The 25,407-nt window shown below is 46.7% G+C and overlaps 1 protein-coding gene across 1 annotated transcript; it reads left to right on the top strand.

The window, feature by feature from the left end:
• Window positions 1–5,710: 5,710 nt before the first annotated feature.
• On the top strand, window positions 5,711–25,152 carry ACTR5 (actin related protein 5). Its single transcript, XM_008160897.3, has 9 exons — window positions 5,711–6,352; window positions 7,568–7,797; window positions 10,166–10,335; window positions 12,134–12,351; window positions 13,037–13,219; window positions 18,947–19,063; window positions 19,758–19,897; window positions 20,851–20,983; window positions 22,795–25,152. The coding sequence occupies exons 1-9, from the start codon at window positions 5,753–5,755 to the stop codon at window positions 23,050–23,052; spliced, it is 2,049 nt and encodes a 682-aa protein (XP_008159119.3). The 5' UTR covers window positions 5,711–5,752; the 3' UTR covers window positions 23,053–25,152.
• The last annotated feature ends 255 nt before the right edge of the window (window positions 25,153–25,407 follow it).

The following is a 25,407-nucleotide window of genomic DNA, read 5'->3' as shown; positions in this document are numbered from 1 at the left end:
TCGCAGGCGCAGAAACTTGACCTTAGCGGGACATTTCACATCCATCCAGTGCTCGGAATCTGCAGCGTCCAGCCATTTCCAGCAAGAGCGCTTCCCATTCCGGAGACATTTCAACCCTGCGGCGGGCAAGGCTGGCCGGGAAGCCCGTTCCGGGTGGGCGATTCCCGTCGGAGGAGCGGGAGGCGAGCCGCGGCGGCGGGGTTGGCTTGCCTGCGGGTTTCCAGGAATCCAAACTCATCTTGTGGAACTGTTCTCCTGTGCGTGTGGTGTGCTCGTGGTGAATACGATGAAATGTATATCAGAAAAAAAAAATCTATCTCTAATTTAGAGTGCGGCGCATAATTATATCCGCAAATAAAGAAGAAACAATGGTGCCCGCGGTTCTGCGTTTTACACCCGCGGGGATCCCAGCGCTGGGCGGGCGGCCTGGTGAAGCAGGTGGGGGTGATGAAGCAGCTGCAGTGACAGGGTCGCGGGAGAGCTCCAAGGAGAGGGAAGGGTGGTGGGTCCGCACCAAGGGAGGCCCTGCAGGTGCTGGGGGCGGGGGGGGGGGGCCACGCAGTGGGAAGGAGCGCGTTTCCCTGCCGCCTCCAGTCTCCGCCCCTCAGCCGCCAGGACAAGGTTTGTTTCCATCTCTCCCCAGGGCGGGATCCATCCGAGAATTTGGTGGAGGCTCTCAACCTCTGATTAAAAACAAAGGTTTATTGATGTACAAAGCCCTCCACGTCGTCCAGTGAATGCTGATAGACAGCCCATCTTAACTGCGACTGTGCCAGGTTCCAGGAGGCGCAAACCCAGCCCTGACCTCCTGGAGTTTGCAGTTGAGCAGAGAGGCGGCGATCAACAAGGACACGCAGAAACTCCCAGCATGACTGCCTGGGCTGGAAGGCATCTCACCCAGAGAACACCCCTCCCCCCCCCCCACCCCCACCCCAAGTCCAAGCTTAGGTTCACACCGCCACAGTGAAGAAATCTGGCTTTTTAGAATCAGCAGCCCTGAGCCATTTGGGCCCCCGTCTCCCCTTTCCTTGCCCAGCCCGTTGAGCGTGCGTTTGCTTGAATCACCCAGTCCCTTTTCGTGCAGATCCTATTCCAGGGGCAGCGCTGGCACTGCCTCCAGCACAGCCAGTTCCGGGATGGCTGGGAAGGGTCGCGGTTAGACTTTCCAGATGGGCTCTGGGAGCGCGGGCAGGCGGGCAGTTCCCCGGGTCCTCTCTCGGGAGAGTCTTGGTCTCCAGCAGCACCGCGGCGGGGGGCCCGTTTGGACCGATTTCTCCAGGAGCAGTCAGTACGGGGAGCACCGGGAGGGAGACTGCCTAAACACCCGTCCGCTTCTCCCTGCGGGCTGCGACCGGGTGGGTGTGTGTAGGTGTGAGAGAGAGCACGCCCATCCAAAGACACGCGCGAGGGGTGAGGGGAAGGCTGTGCGTACTTGCCTCTTGTGAGAACTTTGGTGAGCGTCTGTGCGTGCCTCTGTGTGCAGAGCACCCGTGCGCGTGTACCTGTGATCGTGGTTCTGCAGCCAGCGAATGGGAGTGGGGCGGAAGGGAGATAAGATCCGGATCCCTCGGCCACTCTCTGCTTCTGACGACTTAACGGGCCATTTGAGATGACTGCTGTCACCCCCTAACGCCCTATTGTCACTATTGCCGCGCGTTCGGGATTCGGAGCTGGCCAGAGGATGCTCAGTTTCCAGGCGCCCGCCCTCCCCCCCCCCCCCCCGCTTCATTGTCTCCCAGTCCTGGAGAGCCAGCTGACTGTGCCTCCCCGCCGCCCCACCTCCCCCTGCTCCTCTGCGGGGCCGCGGACCCTGGGGTGCGCTCTGCGGTGTGTAGCCTTCCGAGAAAGCCCGGACTTCTGCGTTGGAAAGAAAGGTGGGAACGCCACGCTGCACCAGCTCGGTCCTTCCTGTCTTTAAAAGGACAAATGAGACGCCAGGTGACTCTGCACAGCGGCTGCCACATCCGCAGGCTCGCCCAGCTCCACTCCACCTTATCCTGGCTCCCGGCTTTGTGCTCAGCTAGCAGGAGCCCGCGCATCCCCCGCGCGGTCCCCAGGGTAGGCGCCGCAGAGCCAGCCTCCCAGCGTCCTAAGGGAAGGCCCGCACCCTCTTCCATAAGAGACCCATCCGCAGACTTGCTCTCAGGCAACACCCAAGTGTGTGGGTGGAAGTTAGTCGGCAGTGAGCTCAAGGATAGGCCAGGCACGATTCATCAGTATCATTTCCTTCCCAAATACTTAGGATCAGCAACCGTGACTTTCAGATAGGGCAGTGCCCCAGCAGCGCTATCTTAAGTCACATGGAGGCCGAAGGGAATATCAGCAATACCAATCTTGTATTTATTTCAAATTTCATGATTTTGTTCGTCGTGTTATTTTGAAAAATCATAGTTCACTTTGGCTTTTAATCTTTTTTTAAGACACATTGCACAGAATGTTATCTTGCTTATTGAATTTTTTGCACCCCCTTGAATTTTGCTCTCTAAGCAAATGCCTCTCTTGCCTCATCCTAATCCCAGCCCTGGGTGTGAGGTAAGGTTTGGGAGATGAACTCTACTCCCTACAGGTTTGGATTGAGTATTTTCCAGGGTCTGGCTACCAGGAATTCCACAGTGATGCGGTGGACACCTCCTCTGCAAGTTGTGGGGTCCAGAAGGGCCAGGTGAGGAGGGGCCTCTGGCCAGGGACACCCAGCAGGATGGCCTGGCAGTGCTGAGAGCCCAGCCAAATGGGGTGAGGTGGGGGTGGGCCTGGGAGGAGTCCTACACTTCCAGCATCTCCCAGAAACCCTCCAGGGCTAGGCTGGAAACAGGGTGAAGAGACTGAGGATTCTGCAGAGGGAATGATAAACGGGGGAAGGGAGAGCACCATGAAAGGAACTATTAGTATTACCTAGTACTTAGTACAAGTGCTGGCAGGAACACACAGGATTTATTAATTAAATATTTATTGAGCACACTATAGGCCACGCACATTGGGCTAAGAACTACTCTAGGCCCCAGGGTGCAGCAGTAAAGAAGACAGACAAGGTGTCTGTTGATCTTGACTGAGCTGTTTTCCCAAGACCAGATTAATCTAAGGGCTGGAGGTCACGTGTAAGGGGACGGATCCTCAAGATCTCAGAGCTGCCTGAGTCCTCGTGAAATTCTTGAAGAGGCTGCTGACCTCCCAGACTTTTACCTGTTTCTCTGTTTTAGGCTTTTGTCATTTTAGCGGATGTCTCAGCTGGAGCAAAGACCTTATGCTGAGGGCTGTGTGGAGGACACTTGGAGTTACAGGGCCTTGTAACTCCACGCTTATGATCTATTTTCTTCTAGTCATTTCCACAGGCAAATAATCACAGCCATAGATTCTGTCTAGTGCTACATTGTGCAACAGAGTAGCCACTAGATGCATATAGTTATTTAAATGTAAATGTAAATAAAATAAAGTGAAAAATTCAGTCCCTCATTTGCATTACTCACATTTCAAGTGCTCAATAGCCACATGTGGTTAGTGGCTACTGCATTAGACAACGCAGGTTGTGGAATATTTCCATCAAGGCAGAAAGTACCAGGTGGACAGCTTTGATCTAGTGTATCAGTCAGTTTTCTGCAGCAATAATGCTGCATAGAAACCTCAGAATTTCAGAATAAACTCTTCTTGTTCATGGGTCTGTGGGATGGCTCAGCTTTAGGTTGCATGTCAGCTGGACTTGGCTCCAGGATGCAGTTTGGGTTCAGGTCCTATCCATGTGTCTCTCATCCTCTTTAGACTTCAGACATGCTCTTCTCATGACTAATAGCAGGAGCGCAAGAGGGCAGTCTAAACTACACAAACACATTTAAGGACTTTGCTTGAATTACATTAGGTTAACAGTCCATTGGCTAAAAGCAAGTCACATGGTCAAGACTAATATCAATGTGTACAATGAGACGCCCTACAAAGTCACATGGCTGATGGTATGGATGTATAATCCTATTATACAGGAGGGAAGAACTGGGAATAATAATCCAGTCTACCTCACTCATACACAGCGCTTAATTTTTTCTGAAAAGGTTATACATTTACATGGTTAAAAATCAAATGTATCAAAAAGCATGGAGTGAAAAAGTCTCTCACATCTGACTTACCCACCTCATCCCCCCTTCACAGATAAATCCTTTTATTAGTTTCTTATCTACCTGCATGAAAATACAAGCAAAAACATATGAATTTGTATCCCCCTTTGTTCTGAAAGGGAATTTATTATACACTATACTGCCTTTACTTATTTCTTTAAAAATATATCCTGGCCCTAGCTGATTTGGCTCAGTAGATAGTGTCGGCCTGCAGATTGAGGGGTCTCGGGTTCAATTCCAGTCAAGGGCACATGCCTAGGTTGTGAGCTCAATCCCTAGTGTGGAATCAATACAAAATGTATTAAAAATATATAAATATCTTGGTGATTTTCCCATATTAGTATACATATAGTTCTCCTTTTTTATAGTTTTATTTATTTAAAATATATTTTTATTGATTTGTGGAGAGGAAAGGAGAGGGAGAGAGATAGAAGCATCAATGATGAGAGAGAATAACTGATCAGCTGCCTCTTGCATGCCCCACGGTGGGGGGGGGGGGATCAAGCCCACAACCCGGGCATATGGCCTGACTAGGAATCAAATGGTGACCTTCTGGTTCATAGGTTGATGCTCAACCACTAAGCAACACCAGCTGGGCCATACATAGATATAGTTTTTAAACTTACATTCATTTATGCTTACTGGCCTCTGTGTTCTGCTTGTCCCTGCTCTCTTAGCTTAATGATGGGTACCTTCAGATGTCTGAAACAATGGGTTGTGTTGGAAGGCAGCACTTTTAATCTGATTTTGTCAAATCTGGCCTAGAAGTGTTCGTAGAGGTTCTTGAGAAAGTTTTGGGGTCTTATCACCTGCTAAGGATGTTTATTCACTTTTAAAAAGAATTAACTTGCTTTTTACCTCTCAAAGTCTTTTTGTGTGTATGTTTTTGTTTTTTATCTCTCAAAGTTAAGAGTCCCAGAGCTAGGAGGGTAGAGTGAAGGCGCTGCTCTAATTTTTGTGTTCCCCCTAGCTGGGAGAAAGGGGAAAGGAGGTGGGGGTGAGTGTGCCCAGTCTTTCTAGGGCTAAAACTTGGGGGCTGATGTTTCCACATCACCTCCACTCCCATCTCCATTGGCCAGAACTCATGATCACATCAAGCAAAATGACAGCGGGGGGAAGTTATGCCAATAAATGGAAGAAAGAGATGATATAAGTTGAGAAACAACTAACAGTACTTTTCTTAGTGTTTGAGGTCTCCAGTTAGAGAGCACAGTCTTTGGGAGTTAATAAATACATAAAGCTATTTTAAAACCTTATACTGTATTACAAAATATAACATAACTGCATAAAAGTGCACAAATCATAAATGGATAGCTTGAATTTTCACAAATTGAACATGCCTGCGTAGCGAGCTCTCTGGTCAAGAAATTGAACAGTCAGTGACTCCGAGTTTGCGTTTCCTTGACTGAGAGGCTGAGGGCGACGTAACCACGTGGAGGCGGAACCAAGGGCTGTTGAAGGTGAGTTACCCGCGGAATTGGGGCGTGGCTAGGCGAGAAGGCGGGGCCTCCTGGAGACCAGGAGGGGCGGGGCTTGGTGGCGCTGCGCATTGGGGCGCGGCTTATTGGCCCAGAGGCCCGGCTAGAGCGAAGGGGCGTGGTGAGGTCGGATATTAAGACGAGGTTAAGCAACTGCAGGACTTGACCGCCAGGATGGTCGGGCCCCAGCGATCCCGAAGGTGGCCTGGGCCACGAGGGGCGAGCCAGGTGAAGAAGGTCGCCGGCCTCAGCGAGGAGGTGAGGTTTGGAAGTTCTTTAGGACCCGAGCCGCGCGGCGTTACGCGCCGGGGCGGGGCTTCGCGCCGTCGGGGCGGACGCTGCGGCGAGGGGCGGAGCCAGCGCGCGCGGTGCAAGATGGCGGCGTCCGGGACCGCTGGGCCGGCGGGGAACGTGTTCCCGTTCCGGGACGCCCGCGCCACTCCAGATCCAGTGCTGGAGGCCGGCCCGGTGACCCTAGGGCCCCTGCCGGTGCCCCTGGTGCTGGACAACGGGTCGTTCCAGGTCCGTGCCGGCTGGGCGTGCCCCGGGCCGGATGCAGGCCTGGAGCCGCGCCTCCAGTTCCGCGCCGTGTGCGCTCGCGGGCGGGGCGCGGCTCGGGGCGGGGCGGGTCCCCAGGTGGGCAACGCGCTGGGCAGCCTGGAGCCGCTGCGCTGGATGCTGCGCTCGCCCTTCGACCGCAACGTGCCGGTCAACCTGGAGCTGCAGGAGCTGCTGTTTGACTACTGCTTCCAGCACCTGGGTGTCTCCTCGCAGGTGAGCCTCTGGGGGAGAGAGGGCGGGCGGGAAGGGAGGTGCGCTGGGCTTGAGCGGGAGGGATGAGGTCGTGTCTCCCGCTCACTCTGCCCTCAGAGAAATAACAGCCACTCCCGTGGCGCTGATGGTTATTTAGTCATTCATTCATTTAGTCGCTCCTTCAGCTGCGAAGCGCCTAACGTGTGTAAGCCGTAGGCGCTTGGGATACAGCATGAACAGAACCATACCCCTTTTCTCTTGGAGCATACATTCGGACATATTGCTCCTTTGTTAATAAATTCATTTATTAACTAATATGCATTGAGCGCTTACTCTGTCAGGCACTTTTCTAGGCGTTTGGAATACATCTGTGAATGTAACACAAAACCTGAGCTTATGAAACTAGTATGGAAAGACATTCTAGTATGGAAAGACAGACAATAAGTAGAATTAAGTAGTAGATGCTATGGCATGATAGAAGGAAAGGAGAGGGTTATATATATATTTTTTCAATAAGAAGGCAAGGGTACAACCCAGGAAAAAGGTGATGTTCGAGCCAGGACTTGAAGGAGGTTATTGAGGGAGCAAGCCACGTGAGTATCTGAGGGAATAGTGTTACAGACGGAGGAAACCACCAGTGGAAAGGCCCTGGGGCAGAAGGATGCCCTAATCCTAACTGCAGGGCAGCCGGCGTGAGGGCGGGGCGGTAGTAAGTGGAAGAGGAATTCACACACCTAGGTAATACTAAGTGAACTGAGGAGCCTTGGTGTTGAGCAGAGGAGGGACATGACTGATGTTCCAGAAGGGTCGCTGGAGCTGCCGTATGGAAAATGGACTGGCATGGGTCACAGATAGAAATAGGGAGACCAGTGAGGAGGCTGTTGCAATCACCCAGGTGAGAGGTGATGGTGACTTATCCGAGGGAGGTAGCAGGGAATGGGGGAGATGTGGTAAGAAGTGGTTGGACTCTGGAGCTATTTTGAAGATAGAGCCTTTATGATTCCCTGAGAGTTTGGAAGGGGTTTGACTTAATAACCTTAAATTGACCCTGCGTTCATATTTTCCAAAACCACTTCCCATAGAGATGAGAGGAATGTTTTACAGTTGCTTCTGATTAGGTTTTTGATTGGAGACCAAAAGCAAATTCAGCCCTTGCAATAGGATTTTGGTTTCTTTTATGCTTTAAGAAGAGTATTCTTGTTTCACCCATCTATTTGTTCTTTTGTTTCAAAGTAGGGCTGTGTTGATCATCCCATCGTTCTGACAGAAGCGGTGTGCAACCCACTGTATTCACGACAAATGATGGCTGAGCTCCTTTTTGAGTGCTACGGGATTCCCAAGGTTGCCTACGGAATAGACAGCCTGTTCAGCTTCTACCACAATAAGCCAAAGACCTTGATTTCCAGTGGGCTCATCATTTCATCTGGATACCAGTGCACACATATTTTACCCGTCTTAGAAGGGAGGTGAGTTGCACTTGCAGCATTTGAGTCCTCTTTTGAGAAGCATTCAGGAAACGTTTATTGGGTGCCTGCTTTAAAGGTGGAGTTGAAAGAGCAGGTACCGGACCATGAACTGGCCCCCGGGCTTAGCTCTGACCTATCTCACTTTGTGACTGTGGGTAAGTCACTTCACCTTACATTCTTTGTGCCCTCTTGGAAGGAGTTGAAGTGGACCCGAGGTCCAAATCCACAATTCTAGAATTTTATAATTCTGACTTATGGTAAGACAGCTAACACAGTACCTGCAGGTACTAGGAGCTCAAAAAAAAAATGTTTGAATAAATGATTTGAATAAACTTAATTTAAACTGTCTTTGTGTTCTGGAGTCACTTTCTTATTAAGATAGTATGATTTTTATTTAAAGCTCTTTAATCACCATAGTTTAGACCTTTTTCACATACAGTGCCTGACACATAATAGGAACTTATTAAATGTTTTTGAGTTGAATAAAAAGTGAGGGTAGTTTCTGTCATGTCTAAAATCTGTTCTCATTTTATAGTTGGGCTTTTGTTGTCTGTTGAGAGACTAGACCAGCATCATGCTCTCCTGAGAGTTCTCATTGAGTAAAGAGGATGTGTAAGAAAAGAGTCCTGGCTTTGCCCTAGCCCTGTGGTCGGCAAACTGCGGCTCGCGAGCCACATGCGGCTCTTTGGCCCCTTGAGTGTGGCTCTTCCACAAAATGCCACGGCCTGGGCGAGTCTATTTTGAAGAAGTGGCGTTAGAAGAAGTTTAAGTTTAAAAAATTTGGCTCAAAAGAAATTTCAATCATTGTACTGTTGATATTTGGCTCTGTTGACTAATGAGTTAGCCGACCACTGCCCTAGCCAGTTTGGCTCAGTGTGGGCCTGCGGACTGAAGGGTCCCGGGTTCGATTCTGGTCAAGGGCATATGTCTGGGTTGTGGTCTTGATCCCCAATAGGGGGTGTGCAGGAGGCAGCTAATCAATGATTCTCTCTCATCATTGATGTTTCTATCTCTCTTTCCTTCTCCCTTCCTCTCTGAAATCAATAAAAATAAATTAAAAAAAAGAGTTCTAGCTTTGGAGTTGAATGCCTGGTTTGTAGTCCTGCTAAGGATGAGGTACCTAGCCTCTTCACTTAGTTTCCTAACATGGAAAATGGGAAAAATTGATTGCTCAGGGTTTTCCTGAGGATGAAATGAGATAATGTAGATGATGACACTTTGTAAATTATAAAGCACTATGAACATTTAAGTTAAAACAAATGTTGTGGAATACATTGAGCCCTAGAGTAGGAATTTTAATAAAAATTAATGAAGAAAAAAGTAATTCTTAGACATTACCAAACACTTCAGTGCAGAGTTGTCTACATTATGTAAAACAGTATGCAGAAATTAAAGATGATATTGTTATTTTTATCTTGTATTGAGAGAAAATTATTTTACCTGAAGGCTAAGGAATGATCAGATTGGAGTATATCCGGTTCTATGCTGGCCTCTGCTGGTGAGGTGTGATATAGCAGCGACATATCAATATAGAGCAACTTCCTAGTGCTGTTACTTTCTCACTTTAAGAACACAAAGTTACTCTGGTTCTCTTTCCCTTCGGTTCATGTGAAAGGGACCTGGTAGTCTTAGGGAGTTACACTAAGCCAATATACCTGGGGTTACTTAATGTGTTTGTGTCAGTAGAAGTGGAGTGTTTGGGGAAGGGAGTCTCAAAAGTCTGGCTTATACTGCAGTTACCTGGGAAGCTTGTTAAAATGCAAATTCCCAGAGCAAATGAGTCCTGAGAATGGGTGCATTTAACATTTCCTCAGCTAATTCTAGGATACTTGGTTCCAGGACCACAGTTTGAGAAATGGATGGTGGGTCTGACTTCAGAGTACATGTTCTTCCTTGAACCTGGTTTCCTTCTGAAACTCTTGCCAGAAGTTAGATGGGCACATGTCTGTCTGGGTATGGACTAGGAAGTCTGCACTGGTTAAGAGGTTGGACCAAGGGAACTTGAAAGTCCCTTCCAGCTAAGGTTTTATGTTCTCCCGGCTGGTCTGTTTCTTCCTCCTTCATCTACATTAAATTATCCTTTCTCCCCAAAGGTGCTCCATATTCTCTTTCATGCTGCCAAGAATAAGTGCTGTTGCTCTGGCCGGTGTGGCTCAGTTGGTCGGATGTCATCACTTGCACTGAAAGGTTGCCGGTTGGATTCCCAGTCAGGGCACATGCCTGGGTTTCGGGCTCCATTCCCGGTAGGGGGCATATAGGAGGCAACCAAACGGTGCTTTTCTCTCTCTCTCTCTCTCCCTCTTTCTCTAAAAATCAACAAACTATTCTTAAAAAAAAAAAAGTGTTGTTTTCCATTTCTTGGTTGTAGGTTAGATGCTAAAAATTGCAAACGCATCAATCTGGGAGGAAGCCAAGCAGCTGGCTACCTCCAGCGTCTCCTGCAGCTGAAGTATCCTGGGCACCTGGCAGCTATCACACTCAGCCGCATGGAGGAGATCCTGCATGAGCACAGCTACATCGCTGAGGATTATGTGGAAGGTAAGGAAGAGGTTGGTTGCTTGCAGCTTTTGGATGTTGGCTTTGGGGGCGTTCCTTAAATTGTTTCCAGGATAACTCTTTTGCTCATTTTTTTTACTCATTACTTTTTAGCATCCCCTTTCCCTTTTGATATTTACTTTCATAAACTCTTTAGTTAACTGATAACTTACATATGTAGGTTATTTTCAAAATTGTTTTGGCTATTCTAGTTTTTTGCCTTTTCATATAAATGTTAGGATCAGCTTATCCATCCATATCTACCGAAAAGTTCTGTTAGGATTTTGATGGAAAGTACATTAAATCTACAGATAAGATTGGATATAAAACAACATTCTAAATATAAATGCAGAAATAATATTAAATCCATTGGAAAGAATTGACATTTTTTATTATGTTGAATCTTCAGTTGATAAACATAGTATGTCTTTCCATTTACTTATATCTTTTTTGAAAATATATTTTTATTGATTTTAGAGAGGAAGGGAGAGGGAGAGAGAGAAATATCAGTGATGAGAGAGAATCATTGATTGGCTGCCTTCTGCACGCCCCACACTGGGGATCGAGCCTGCAACTCGGGCATGTGCTCTGACAGAGAATCAAACCGTGCCCTCCAATTTCTCAAACTGTGGTCCTGGAACCAAGTATCCTGCTGGGCCATTTATGTATATCTTTATTGATTTTTTTCATCAGCATTTTTGTAGTTTTCAGCATATAGGTCCTGTACATGTTTTATTATATTTATGCCTAAGTATTTATTTCTTTGTTGTTTTTCCTTTCTGTTTCCAAATGCTTGTTGCTAGTGTATAGAAATAACAATTCATTTTTCTGTGTTGACCTTGTATCCTGTGACCTTACTAAGCTAAGTTTTAGTTTTTTGTAGATTCCTTGAGAATTTCTACATGTAGACATGTCATCTGTGAATAGTTTTATTCCTTTCCATTTTAGTTGCCTTTTTTAAAAATTATTATTTTTTTAATCTTTATTGTTGAAAGCATTACATAAGTCCCCTTCTCCCCTATTGACCTCTTCCAGCCTGTCCCGCTTCCCACCCCAGGCCCTCACCACCCCATTTTCTGTGTCCACAGGTTATGCATATATGCATACAAGTTCATAGGTTGATCTCTTCCTACCCACCCTCCACTGCCTTCCCTCTGAGGTTTAATAGTCTGTTCCATCCTTCTGTATCTCTGGTTCTATTTTTGTTCATCAGTTTATTTTGTTTATTAGAGTTCACATGAGTGAGATCATGTGATACTTATCTTTCTCTGATTGCCATAATACTCTCTAGGTCCATCCATGCTGTTGCAAATGGTAAGCGTTTTTTTTTTTTTTTTTTTTTTTTTTACTGTAGAATGTGGAAATGTTAGTATGCTAGAGGCTCCTTTCTCTTTCCTCCTTTGTGCTGGAGTTGTCTTATGTAATCATTCACAACATTGGGAACTCGTCAGACAGCGTGTGGTTTTTACTTTTAATTGTCAAACATTTTGAACTAAAGAAGAGGTTTGTCTGTTACATTTAACCAGATTTTCATCATTTCCATTGCTCTTCGTTCATTCCTGGTATTCCAGTTTTCCTTCTGGTATCATTTCAGTCTGAAGACCTTTACTTAGCAATTATTTTAGAGGAGGTCTGTTGGCATTATGTCCAGTTTTATGGCTGCATTTTGTTGATTGGATAGTTCAGAGATTGTATGGCGTGTGCTCTTTATCTTACACAGACCTAGAATTCTGGTATTGTCTGTCAATTTCTGTGCTAGTAGTGTTGCTATTTCTTAACTTTCAAATTTATTTATTTGAAGAATTGCAGAAATGGCGGTGCCCTGACTATTACGAAAACAATGTGCACAAGATGCAGCTCCCGTTTTCCAGCAAACTCCTCGGCAGCACTCTGACCGCTGAGGAGAAGCAGGAAAGGCGGCAGCAGCAGCTGCGGCGGCTGCAGGAGCTGAACGCCCGGCGGCGGGAGGAGAAGCTGCAGCTTGATCAGGAGCGGCTGGACAGACTGCAGTACGTGCAGGTAACGGAAGATCCCAGATAGGCCCCTGGCCTTACTCAGCAAATGTTCCTCCTGTATATTCTTCCTTACCCACAAAATGCATTGACTAAGTTGCCCTTGGGGTCACAAAGGAGTCTAGGATCATCAGTATAGAGGATGGTATAGCAGCAGGTATTTTTGAAATAGCTGTGAACTCTGGCTTTGTTGATTTATGTCAGCCTTATAATCTCCTTTATTTTATTTTTTAATTTTTTAATGTTAGTGTAGCACACACGCTGCAAAGTGCACAAATCTGAAGTTTGCAGCTCATGCATTTTCACAACGTGAAACACACTGTGTGTCTGCTCTCCAGATCCAGAAATAGAGCATTACCAGCATCCCAGCAGTCTCTCTCCTCCTGCCTACTCTTAGTAACCTTCCCACTTCTCCCCACCCAAAAGATGACAACGTTTCTGATGTCTGTCACCATAGGTTAGTTTTGCCTGGTCAGGTAGCGCTGAAACCATGATGCCATGGCAGCCTAGGGACAGCTGGGGAGGACAGCTGTGGGAAACTTTGGGGGAGATGTGGTTTTGTGGTGGGGTGGGCTGAGGAGCTCTAGGAGCCCTGTCCTGCTGTAGTTCTCTGATTGGCTCTAAGCTACTTCTCTTCCCTTCCTGTTTGTGGTTGCACTGATGAGGATGAATGGTGACTGCTCTGGTTTCAGGAACTTCTAGAGGATGGCCAGATGGATCAATTTCACAAAGCTCTGATGGAGCTGAACATGGACTCCCCAGAAGAGCTGCAGTCCTACATACACAAGCTCAGTTCGGCTGTGGAGCAAGCTAAGCAGAAAATCCTCCAATCCGAAGTCACCCTCGAGGTGGATGTGGTGGACAGCAAGCCTGAGGTACTGAGTGTTTTGGGGAGGGGGGTCATTTAGAGATAGTAGACCTTCCTGAGTGTGGGAGGAGTGTCTTGAGAAGGCTGATATAAAAGGGGCTGTGACCAGACTTTGGGAAAAGAGAGCTGGTGTGGTGAGTGACGTCCACAGGTACACTGGCAGGGCAATGATAGCACTAACCTGTACCAACTGAAGTTCTGACCCAAGGGATTTCACCCTGTAGACCTCTGGCTCCCCAGGGATGGGGAAGTGTGTGTGTAGAGTAGGAAGAACATTCACACACCACTTGTGTGGTTCTGTCTTAAACCTAAACCTGCTCCTGTGATGGTTCTTTGGCAGTTAGTCATACATTCCCTTTAGCTTTCTTCATTGCTTTATTAAGTATACTAGAGGCCCGATGCACAAAATTCGTGCAAGAGTAGACCTTCCTTTCCCTGGCTGCCGACACTGGCTTCCCTCTGGCACCCGGGATCCAGGCTTCCCTCTGGCCGCCAGGAGGCACCCTGAACTTGGGCTTCCCTTGCAGCCCTGGCTTTGTCCGGAAGGTCGTCTGGAAGGTCGTCCGGAAGGACATCCAGTCTAATTAGTATATTATGCTTTTATTATTATGGATTGTGGTTGATCTTTCACTTACCTCCTTTCCATCTTGATGTTTGCTAAGGACAGGGATCATGCTGCATACATAGTGGATGCATTTTTTACAGCAAATAGTGGGCATGCTCAGTAAAATGTTTTTGGGTAAATTAAACATCAGCCTTTTGCTACTAAAAACTAAGTCTTGAATAAGCTCTTTGATCTCTTCTCTCCCTCCCTTCCCCCCCCCCCTCTCCTTTTTGTTTCCCTGCCAGTGGACTATTAATAAGTGTTGATGTGGCCAAGGGGGCAGGGCTGAGGTAGGACCCTGGGTAATCCAAATGCTGTGGGCCCTGTGTGGTGAAGGGGCTGCCTGCAGGTCACACCACAGCTGGAGGTTGCTGGTTGCCTCTCCTATCTTTAGAGCTGGAAAAAAGTAAGTGTACTTATTGTTCCTGAATCTGTCATCTCTAGAGTTCTAAACAGAGGAACTTGTGACACTTCGGGGGCAGAAGTAACCAGTCCTACTATTTTTAAAAAATAATTCTTTAAATCTAAACCCTGTACTTAGAAACAGTGCTGTAGGAAAATCCAGTTTGATGCTGGGTGTAATGTGCTTACCAGAGACTTCAGAGCTTTTTCGCTCAGCATGAAAGTAGCTTTCGCAGTGACCATCTCATAGCTGGAGGCTCTCTCAGTTCCTGCTTTCACCTCGCATTCTCTACCTCTCTCTGCCGGGCTGTTGACTGTACAAGGACAGCCCCTGATCCTGAGCATGCCCATTTGATAGAGCAGATCCTGAGTCAGGTGTCCTAGGTACAGCTTATGGCTCACTGAGATCTCAGCTAGAAGGGACCTTTCCTACCATCTAACTTGCACACAGCATCCCAGATCAGCTTTGGTGGAACCAACTAGTTTGCTTCTCCCAGTTGTCAGATCTGTGTTTCAGTTTGAGCTCTTGTTTACTGGGATCCAGAACCAAGTTGTCTTTGTTGTTTACTCATCCATATTTAGTTTTTATTATGTTTAACATGTCACCAGGACATCAGCATCCTTACACCAGAAATGTGCACTAAGCCAGTGGTCCGCGGACTGAGGTCTGAAAAGTCGGCGACCACTGCACTAAGCCACCGGCAGGTTTAAAAGGAAAACAAACAACTTTGAAGATGTGATTCCTGAGCAGTTGGGAAACTAATTTTTCCTTTCTTTGGTCCCCTTTTCTGCATTAGTTTCATGCCATGATTCAGCCACTCCTTCATTCAATCAATAGATACATGCTGGTTCCTACTTTTTCTGTGACCAGGGGGTACATATTCAAATCTCTCTGGGCTTAGGGAGATTTTGAAATGTCAAACTTCAAAAGATTTCTCTGTATACAACAAACTTGATTAATTGATCTGTCCCCAGAGCTTTAATGGTCGATAGGCATTTATTAAAGGAGATTGTTAGTGACTAGAGTTTATTACTGTAATCTTCCTGGGATAAATTTGGCCATGACTCTGGCTGGCCAGTTCTCCCAGAAAGTATTTGTATATTTTCTAACTATTCACTTAGAATGGAGAGAATAGATTTATGTGGACCAAAGTTCATATTCAAATGCCACCAAGCCGAAACCGGTTTGGCTCAGTGGATAGAGCGTCGGCCTGCGGACTGAAGGGTCCCGGGTTCGATTCCAGTCAGGGGCATGTACCTTGGTTGCGGGCACATCCTCAGTAGGGGGTGTGCAGGAGGCAGCTGGTCGATGTTTCTCTCTCATCTATGTTTCTAGCTCTCTATCCCTCTACCTTCCTCTCTGTAAAAAATCAATAAAATATATTTTTTTAAAAATGCCATCCAAGCACTAATGGCTGAATTGGATTAATACAGCTAAATTTTTTAACTCAGTATTTTCTAAAATCCATTTTTACCTACAGACCAATCCTTTCCTGCCCTTACTATTGTGCAAGTATTCCGAGGAGGATGTTGTGAAGGAGTAGGCTCTGTTAGCATTGCTGATGAAGTATTTAAACCTGCAGGTGCCCACTTTCATGGTTTTAGAGCGCTGTCATTCGTTAGGAAACAAAATGGGCCCAACATAGAAAGTTCCCTTGCCCGACCAGCCACCATCAGAGCTGGCCTCTGCTTGTTCCTGTGCTGTTCCAGGCACCCAGGCTGCATCCTTCCTGCTGTGGTTTGGCAAACTGTCATTCTGTTCAGTTTCAAAAAGAACAGTCATATTTGTATTTCTGAACACCACACAATGCACGTGAAGACCCTGGCAAGCCCGGGAGAGAGAGACGCCAGCCATGCTAGAGAGCTCTCTTCTCTTTTGGATGCTGTTTTCTGTGTAGAAATTATTAGCTTTGTTTTTCTGTGAATCATGTGAATTGGGATTCAATTCACATGATTCACAGAAAGTGTCACAAGTTCTCTTTGCCATTTTTAGTGAAGCTAACAAGTTATCTTATTTTTTAAGGTGCCATGCTTTTGAATATAGCTAGATGAAGATGGGTGATGATATTTTTGTGGTAGCTGAAGAAGCCTTTTGAAACCCAAACATCTCTATTCCAGGGAAAGGAGAGGGTGTAACCCAGGTGCCCACCACTCAGAGCTAGGTGTGGCATGCCAGGAACTGGGGTTGTAGAGGTGGTTAAGGTACAGTTCCTGCCCAGCCGGCATGGCTCAGTGGTGAGCGTTGACCTATGAACCAGGAGGTCATGGTTCGATTCCTGGTCAGGGCACATGCCCTGGTTGTGGGCTCGATCCCCAGTGTAGGGTGTGCAGGAGGCAGCCAATTAGTGATTCTTGCTCATCATTGATTTTTTTTTTTATCTCCCTCTCCCTTCCTCTCTGAAATCAATAAAAATATATATTTTAAAAAAGATACAGTTCCTGCCCTTCTTGGTGCCTTAAAAAAAAAAAAATAGAGCTGTAGAACCATACTTAGTGGACTGTAAAAAAGCTTGTCAGGTGTGGTAGGTGTGTGTGGGAATGCAGATGGAGTTCTAAGAAAAGATTGAGATATTTAAGCTGGGCCCCGAAAGGTGATTTGATTTCCTTAAGCGGCCATGAGGAGGGAAGGACATTTCAGATGGAAAGAACCACATGGGCAGGGAGCATGGCACGTTTGGCATGTAGAATGTGGGAGATGAAGTGAGGAGGCTGGGGCCAGGCTATAAAGGTCTTTACCAATCAGCCTGGATATTATCTCTCATATAGACAAAGCCTTCAAAGTATGTTGAGCAAGGAAGTCATCTGATGAGATTTTATTTTAGGATAATAACTGGAGGCAGTTAGGAAGATGGTTTAGGGAGAGGCAAGGCTGAAGGTGGAACAGAGGATAAAAATGTGTTGTAGTTGACTTGAAATTTGTCTTGGGGGTAGAGGGTGGAGGAGGAGACACTTAAATGTAGGATCTAGTGATCTTGGTGCCAAGTAGAAGCAGAGGTGACAGGAGTGGCAATGACTGATGATAATGGAACACATGACATGTCCAGAACCAGCGCTGAGCTCTTCTGTAACCATCATCTTGATTAATTTTTACTCTTCAACAAGTACTATCATCACTCCCATTTTACAAACAAGGAAAGTGAGACTTAGGGGAGTGAAGAAACTCGCCCAAGGTTGCACAGTTAGAGGTAGTGCAGCTGAGGTTCAGAACAGCCATTGATTCCAGAGACACTGTGATCACACTGAAAGGCAGTGGTTAGAAGATAAAGCCTTCCAGGCTTAAGAAGATAATGAGCTGGGTTTTGAGTTTCTTATTTTTAAAGTTTTTGTGGTACATCATGATTTATAGAATTTCAGCTTAAGGCAGAGCCCAGAATTTGGAGCTAAGAAGTTCTGTTTTAGGCCAACTTTCCACCACTTACTGGTGTGCTGTGGTCATGGGCAAGTTATTAAGCCTCCTGAGCCTCAGTTTCCTCACCCATAAGTGTAGGAATATCTGTAGTGAGGATCATGCCAGGTAGCAGGTGTTTCTGCTCCTGAGTCAGATTCAGTGTTGGCAGAGATGCTCTCACCTTCTTTGCCAAGAGCAAAGTCCTTAGGTTCTCGCCTCCTTAAATTACCTATTTCTAAGCCAGTGCCTCTCATCCTGTTCTCTAGTCCCAGATGAAGAAATATTCCTTGTCCTTTCCAGGGTTTACCCTCCCCTCCCCTCCCCTTAAATATGATATTGGTCAGGATTTAGAATGCATTGTCACCCCTCTCTGAGCCACATATGCCACATGACTTTGTGTGTGTGTGTGTGTGTGTTGGACGAGTGTGGAGGGGCAGTTGGAATGCTAGTTTACATTGTAGTATATGTATATGGATAGGCTAGGCATACTCAGCTGATGGTATTGAGTCTGTTCGAAACCTCCCAAGACACCATCTCTTAAGACAGTCCTTTCTACAACAGCTGTCATTGTTAGAGCATTCTTCCATGGAATACAACAGAATATTTCTTTCTGTAATTCTCCCATTTGAGTCCAGAAGGTGAAACTCACCTGCCTTTCACGTGGCAGCACCACAGGTGGCTGAAGATGTCATCCAGAACCACCCCCACTCCCACCGAGCCCCTTTAACCAGGTCAAAATGAAACGAGTTCTAAATCCTCCATTGGGGATGGTACCAGCATGTCAGGTCACCCAGGTTCACTGTTGAAGAGAAAAGCCTGTTCTGCTGGATTCCACAGACAGGAAGCATTCCCCCACCCGGGAGCTTTCAGTCACATCACTAGCCCGTTAGTATTGGCACATAGATCTACCAATTATGAAGAGATTTACTTAATTTTGCTGGTGGTCTAAGCCACTTTGTAAGACACCAGGTATCACACCCTCTCCCCCCGAGTTCTGTGTGTGGTGGTGTGACTCCTGCAGGCAGCAGGGCTCCCACTGTGCCCCAGGTGTGGGTGGGCCCATCAGAAGGCTTCAGAGAGAAGGTAGGAGTTGAGGTTATATAAGTAGGAAATGGAGGGAGGAGGGGACAAGAGCAAAGCCATTCCTGGCTTTTCAGTCTTTTAATCCTTGTGTTCATGCATGTTCTTTTTTAAAATACTTGAGAAATTTTTTCATAGTTTCATTTTTTCATAGTTTAGGCCATTGGGAGATTTCAGTCCTTTCCCGTGACAGTGAACTAATAGAACTAAGGCTTGCTGAAGTTACAGGACTTGATCTGTTTTGTTTATTCTGTTCTTAGACCCCTGACCTAGAGCCTCTAGAGCCGTCCCTGGAAGACGTGGAAAACATCAATGATTTTGAACCCTTGTTTTCAGAGGAAACGCCAGAAGTGGAGAAGCCCGTCGCCGCTGTCCAGGTTGGACCCCTGTGGCCTCGACCATGTTCATGTTTTGAAGCTGTGACATAAATGACCCGGCTAGTCTAGTCTGCTCCTTTAGAGATATTTAAAAAAAAAATCCCAGTTGTATTTTCTAGAAAGGGGGGTTCTGATACTTAAAACATCCAAAGTCAGGGTTATCGATTGGGGTTCCATCATCAAGGTCCAAGAATCTGTGAGTAATAGTGTGTCTGATGGAAACATTTGGGTAAGTAATTGGGGACTTTATACCCGAAGACGAGCTTTAGTGGTTTAATTCAGATGTAAGCCAATGTCATTATGCTTAATCCTCATTTGGGTCTATTTTTATGTCATACAATGGCAACCAGAGAGACTGACCTGGCCTGAGACACACCTGGGAGAAAGCTTTCTCTGCTGTGCAGGGACCAGGGTGCTGGACAAGGCCCTGGGCAGGAGACCTGGTCTTCCAGTCTTCCTGCTGTCACTCTTAACAGTCTCTTTCCCTGCTAGTCAGGGACCATTTCATGATGCAAATTGTAGTGGGAAAAGATTAGAAAATTGAATGTTCAAATCAAGAGAGTTGGGGAGGGGTTACTCGGGCATGAACAAAGGACAGAAGCTGTATTGGAATAAACTGCAGTTTGAGGAAACTGGCAATGAGGATGTTTGTCACGTGGTCTAAAAATATCTTTTAAACCTTGGGTTTTTAAAGCCCGTGTTTAACTTGGCAGCATATCACCAGCTGTTCGTTGGGACAGAAAGAATTCGGGCTCCAGAAATTATCTTCCAGCCGTCTCTCCTAGGCGAAGAGCAGGCTGGAGTAGCGGAGACCCTTCAGTACATTCTGGACAGGTGAGACTGAAACTTCTATTTCTTCTTTTTTTCCTGAACCACTTCCTTGGCTTTGAATGGTAGATTTGATGGTGAGGCATTGGAATTCTCTCTCACGCTCTCCTTCTCATTGACTTGCTATGCTCAGATAGTACTCATTATCTCTCGCCAGGCCTTTAGGTTTGAGCAACGTGGTAATGTCTTGCACTGGCTGTCATATAAACCTTCACATTGCAGACTAGTGATTGTAAATTACCCAGAAATGTGCAGAACTTATGTCTTCTTTCCTCCTTGTAGACATTTATTTAGGAGTTTGCATTTCTATAAGAGCGTGCTTTCCCCCTCCCGTTTATACAGGCATTTTCCTGCAGTGTGAGTTTTCATAATTCCGTTTGGACAAGTAAGGAGCATGACTTTTAGTACTGTGGCTGCTGTTGGATAAACAGAATGGAAGCTTACAGCTAGCAAGGAAGAAAAGCTATTGCAGCTGCTTTGAATGGCTGTCAGCTTGGTCTAACGGTGGGAAAGTGGCCAAACATGTATATGATAAAACTGTTACTTTAAAAAAAAAAAAAAGCAGAGGTAGAGAAATGGACTCTCAAAAGGGAGGCAAAACTTCTTGGGGTGATGGAAATGTTCTTTATGTAAAATGTGGTGGTGATGGTTGCTGGGTATATAATTTACCAGACTTCCTCAAAATGTGTGTAACTCAAACCTCAATAAAATTAGTTGTTAGAAAACATGTGTTAGAAAGGCACAAAACTTCTAATCATTCTAAAGACATGAATTGACCACTCAAAGTAAGGTTTTGACTAGATACTTAGCATTCTGTAAAGATGCAAATGAAAATTGGAAGTTTTTAAAAGTGTGCAGATGTTTTCTCTTTTGTACTGAGAGCTTACATTTCCACATGTACATTCTCTTCTGATATTCAAGTTACAGGGGCCATAGCAGAGTAATCCTTTCTCTCCTAGGTACCCAAAGGACATTCAGGAGGTGCTGGTTCAGAACGTTTTCCTCACCGGTGGGAACTTGATGTATCCTGGGCTAAAAGTTAGAATTGAGAAGGAACTGTTGGCGATGAGACCCTTTCAGTCATCTTTTCAGGTACTGATTGATAATGTTACCAGCTGTTTCTTATGTGTGTGGTGTTTTTTTTAAAAATATATGTTTATTGATTTCAGAGAGGAGAGGGAGAGAGAGATAGAAACATCAACAGTGAGAGAGAATCATTGATTGGCTGTCTCATGCCACCTACTGGGGATCAAGCCTGCAACCCCGGCATGTGCCCTTGGCTGGAATTGAACCTGGGACTCTTCAGCCCACATGCAGAAGCTCTATCCACTGAGCCAAACCAGCTAGGGCTAACCAGCTGTTTTGAAAATAGCATTAATTATTTTGTTTTCTGATTGCAGAAGTGGTAAGTAAAGTGTAAATGAGAAAAATCCTAATATATAAAAAGCCAGGTGCCGTCACGACCAAAACAACCAGATGGACCACCGAACACAGGCTGCGTGGAGCGACAAGGCTGGCAGGGGGGTTAGTGAGGGACGACCAAACGACTGAACAGCAGGCTGTGTGGGGCGACCAGGCCAGCAGGGGGTTAGTGAGGGATGCCCAAACAACTGAACAGCAGGCTACATGGGGCGACCAAGCCAGCAGGGGGGTAGTAAGGGGCGACCAGGCTGGCAGGGGGGGCGCAATTGGGGGTGACCCAGCCAGTGGCGGGCGGGGGGGCGGCAGTAAGGGGCGACCAGGCCGGCGGGGGTGGGGGAGTTGGGGGCAACCAGGCCAGCAGGGTGGGCAGTTAGGGGCGATCAGGCCGGCAGGCAGAGGTGGTTAGGGGTGATCAGGCTGGCATGTGGGGGCAGTTAGGGGCTTTCAGGTGAGCAGTTAGGAGTCCCAGATTGTGAGAGGGTTATCTGACTGCAGTCCCGGATTGTGAGAGGGTTGTCTGACTGCAGTCCCGGATTGTGAGAGGGTTGTCCGACTGCAGTCCCGGATTGTGAGAGGGTTGTCCGACTGCTGGTTTAGGCCCAATCCCTGGGATCAGGCCTAAACCGGCAGTCAGACATCCCCTGATGGGTCCCGGATTGGAGAGGGTGCAGGCTGGGCTGAGGGGACTCCTGCCCCTGCCTCCCGTGCATGAATTTTGTGCACCGGGCCTCTAGTTACTTGATAATCTCATCACTCAGAGATACTGGTAGCCACTATTAACATTTTTGTGGCTTTCCTTCTTGTCTTTCATTTATGTTTAATTTTAAAAGTGGAATGAGAATCATGTTTTGTATATTTGTTTATTGAAAAAGGAAGACATGCACATAGTAAAAAACAGAGGATACAAAAGACTGTACATGGAGAATAAGTCATTCTCCTCACCTCACTCTGATAATAAGCAATGGAAACTGGGCATTGTCAGCAGCATCTTCTCTGATCTCATTTTAGAGGCTCATTTGCCACCATTGGCCAGAGCTGCCTCATATCAGCCTCCACTTCCCTCTGCTCCCCTCTGCTTGCATGCAGAGAGGGGATCAGGGCCAGGAAGGCCTTTCCTCAGGCCAAGTGCCAGTTCAGCCTCCCTCTCCATTTGACAACTTGTGGTTAATATCACTGGAGCAGGAGGAGGAGGAATTGGTCTCTCTCTGACCAGAGTGGCAGGTCTTATGTTCATAAGGCAGCTGACCACCGCCTGTTCTATGAGGTCAGATCTGCTAGGGTTTGCATGCTTGTGTCACTTGGAGAGTTGGGGGCATTTCAGCTCAGCTGAGTTTGGAGGGTGCAGAGATAGAATTCATTGGGGCCTCCTGTGTGTGTATTTCTGGGGATGAAAGGTAGGGGGATGTGGCTGGGCCTGCTGAACATTCACTCCTTGAGCCCTGATGGAGACGGCCTTCTGGTGAATGTTCTCTGTGTTTCAGGTTCAGCTGGCCTCTAACCCTGTGCTGGACGCCTGGTATGGTGCTCGTGACTGGGCCTTGGACCACCTGGATGACGATGCCGTCTGGATCACCAGGAAAGAATATGAAGAGAAGGGAGGAGAGTACTTCAAGGAGCATTCTGCTTCCAACATCTACGTCCCCATCCACCTGCCAAAGCAGGCTTCACGCTCCTCAGAAGCCCAGGCGTCAGGCAAAGGCTCAGGGGCCAGTGGAAGCAGTGCTGGTGAGCAGGCATAGCAGAAGGGCCCCTCTCGGATCTTGGGCCATGCCGGCTAGCGTGACAGGACAGTGACTGTGCTAGATGTGTCTGGCCCAAGTCTACTGGGAACATTGGGCTGCAAGATGGATTTCTCCTGGGGAGAACATGAAGGGACACTGGGAGTTACCCTCTAAAACTTACCCTTTTTCTGGGGGCTTCTGCAGTGAATAAACTTCCAGTGACCTGGTGTCTTTGTTGAAGCAAGATGAGCTGTAGTGTCTGCTGCCTACAATAGTAAATGAAGACAGTGGAGGACAAAATGCCCTTATTTCGTACTGCATTTTAAATCCCCTTTGTTTTAAAAAATGTTTAAAATGTATATTGTCAGTGTAGATATTTTTCTACATTTATTCAGAAATTGTGTGAGTGCCCGGCAGTTGGAGGTCTTCCACATACATGTGAAAAGACAATATTTATGTAATAAGAGTTCTGCACAAAACCTCAGGAGCTGTGACTATTTCCCTTTTCCTATTACTTCCTCTTACAAATGAGAGAAAAGGGTCCAAAGAGGGAAATCAAGTTGTACAGTGTAAGTCAATTAGGGGCCTGCTTGGTGCCCACTTTTGAATGGGCAGAAATGGGGTCTTGGTCCAGCTATTGTTCAAACTTCTTTTGCTGGAAACTTTTCCACCACATGAGACCCTCCTACAGATTTTTAAAATTTTTGTCCCTGTGTGTTTTGGCTGCTTAACATTTTCTGGCCTTTCTAAAGAAAGAAGTGGACTGGAGAAGGTTACTCCTGTAGCCTTTTCAGTGTTGCCAGACCTCATTTTCTGCACCTTTGTAGCTTCATCTTAGGTGGACAAATGACCCCTCTCTTTTACAGATAGTTTGGTAAGAGCTTTAACTCTCAAACACCCAGTAATTGAGCCCAGAAGGCCCCTGAGATGCTAGTGTCCTGTCCCAGGGTCCGTACGTTTCAGTCCCATGGAGCATCTAGCTCTGATGGCTCTGATGAGGCCACCTCAGCACCTGTTTGCTCAGACAGTTTACCAAGGGCGAGCACCTGGAACTCCACTCTTAGGGGCCTAGAAACTGAAGACCAGGAGGGGGCAGTGGTGATTGTGGAGAAGGAAGAAAACTTGGGCCGACTCAAGATCTCCCACACGTTGCCAGTGAGCCACTCTCCGTCCATGCTTGGGCCCACGGACTGATGAGCTGGTGATAACCATGAGTTGCTAAGAAAGGATAGATGCGAAGAAGAAGGCAAAAGCAGCCTCCATGTGAGAGATTTCTCTATCACATTTCCAGGGCTCGATCCCTAGTGGGGCGTGCAGGAGGCAGCCCATTAATGATTAATTGCTTTTTGGCCTGGAGTCTTTTCCCCATAGTCAGCAGTTTAAACAGCCTGAACAGCAGTGGTGAATGGTCAAGACAGCCATGGAGGTCAAGCTGCCCTGAAGGGGAAGGTCCCTCGGTGGGCAGGTAAGCTGGGACACATCAGTCAAATAGGTGTTTGTCCTGTTTACGGTTCATGTCGACTCAGGGAATTGAGGAGGTCAGGGCAGCTCTCAAGGGTGGCCTCTTAATGGGATCAGGGCTCCTTTCTCTGGCTAAAATGTGGTAGGGGTATCCCCCTACTGCCCACTTATGCTGTCCCTGCCTCCCACTGGCACCTGTGGAAATAAACAGTTTTGCCAAAGGAACAAATAAGGTAAAAATGTATGAAAGTAGAAGTTAAAAGTAAAATAAGTGTTAAAATATGGGTAGACAAGGCTAACTCAAGAAATGGAGAAACCAAATTGGTATGCAAATACAGTATGCAAAGATTATGCCTATGAGTAAGGGATTAAGTGATAAGATGAAGTCTGTCATTTCTGAACTTTGTGGTTAAATCATTACAAGAAAATCAGAAAATGATAGAACAGTATTAAAAAATGTACAGAGCCCAGCCAGCATGGGCATCGACACATGAACCAGGAGGTCACGGTTCGATTTGTTGGTCAGTGCACATGCCCAGGTTGCGAGCTCAATCCCAAGTGTGGGGCGTGCAGGAGGCAGCCCTTCAATGATTCTCTCTCATCATTGATGTTTCTATCTCTCCCTCTCCCTTCCTCTCTAAAATCAATAAAAAAATTATTTTTTTAAAGATGTACACATACTTGTTGTTTACTAAATATATTTCCTTTCCTCCTGGGCACACAGCTGCACTACATTTCCTAGCCTTCCTTGCAGTTATTCACGTGGCCATTTGAGTTCTGGCCAGTGAATATGGGCAGAAGAGATGTGCACCATTTCCTGGGCTGGCTTCTATAAATCTCCCCTAAGAGCACCTCTCCTCTTTCCCCAACCACTGGCTGCATGGAGAGCAGTCTAAGGCCCAAGAGGAGCTT

The sequence above is a fragment of the Eptesicus fuscus genome, chromosome 12 (genome assembly GCF_027574615.1).
Source record: "Eptesicus fuscus isolate TK198812 chromosome 12, DD_ASM_mEF_20220401, whole genome shotgun sequence".
NCBI lineage: Eukaryota > Metazoa > Chordata > Mammalia > Chiroptera > Vespertilionidae > Eptesicus > Eptesicus fuscus.
Note: the sequence above shows the minus strand (reverse complement) of the source record. Positions and strands in the feature narration are given on the sequence as shown.

What these genes read in the sequence shown, in the direction of transcription:
- ACTR5 (XM_008160897.3), top strand. Translation starts at nt 5,753, where the DNA reads ATGGTCGGGCCCCAGCGATCCCGAAGGTGGCCTGGGCCACGAGGGGCG. An exon ending in ACCTGGGTGTCTCCTCGCAG is followed by an intron (nt 6,353 to 7,567) that starts GTGAGCCTCTGG and finishes GTTTCAAAGTAG; the next exon opens with GGCTGTGTTGATCATCCCAT. An exon ending in CGCTGAGGATTATGTGGAAG is followed by an intron (nt 10,336 to 12,133) that starts GTAAGGAAGAGG and finishes ATTTATTTGAAG; the next exon opens with AATTGCAGAAATGGCGGTGC.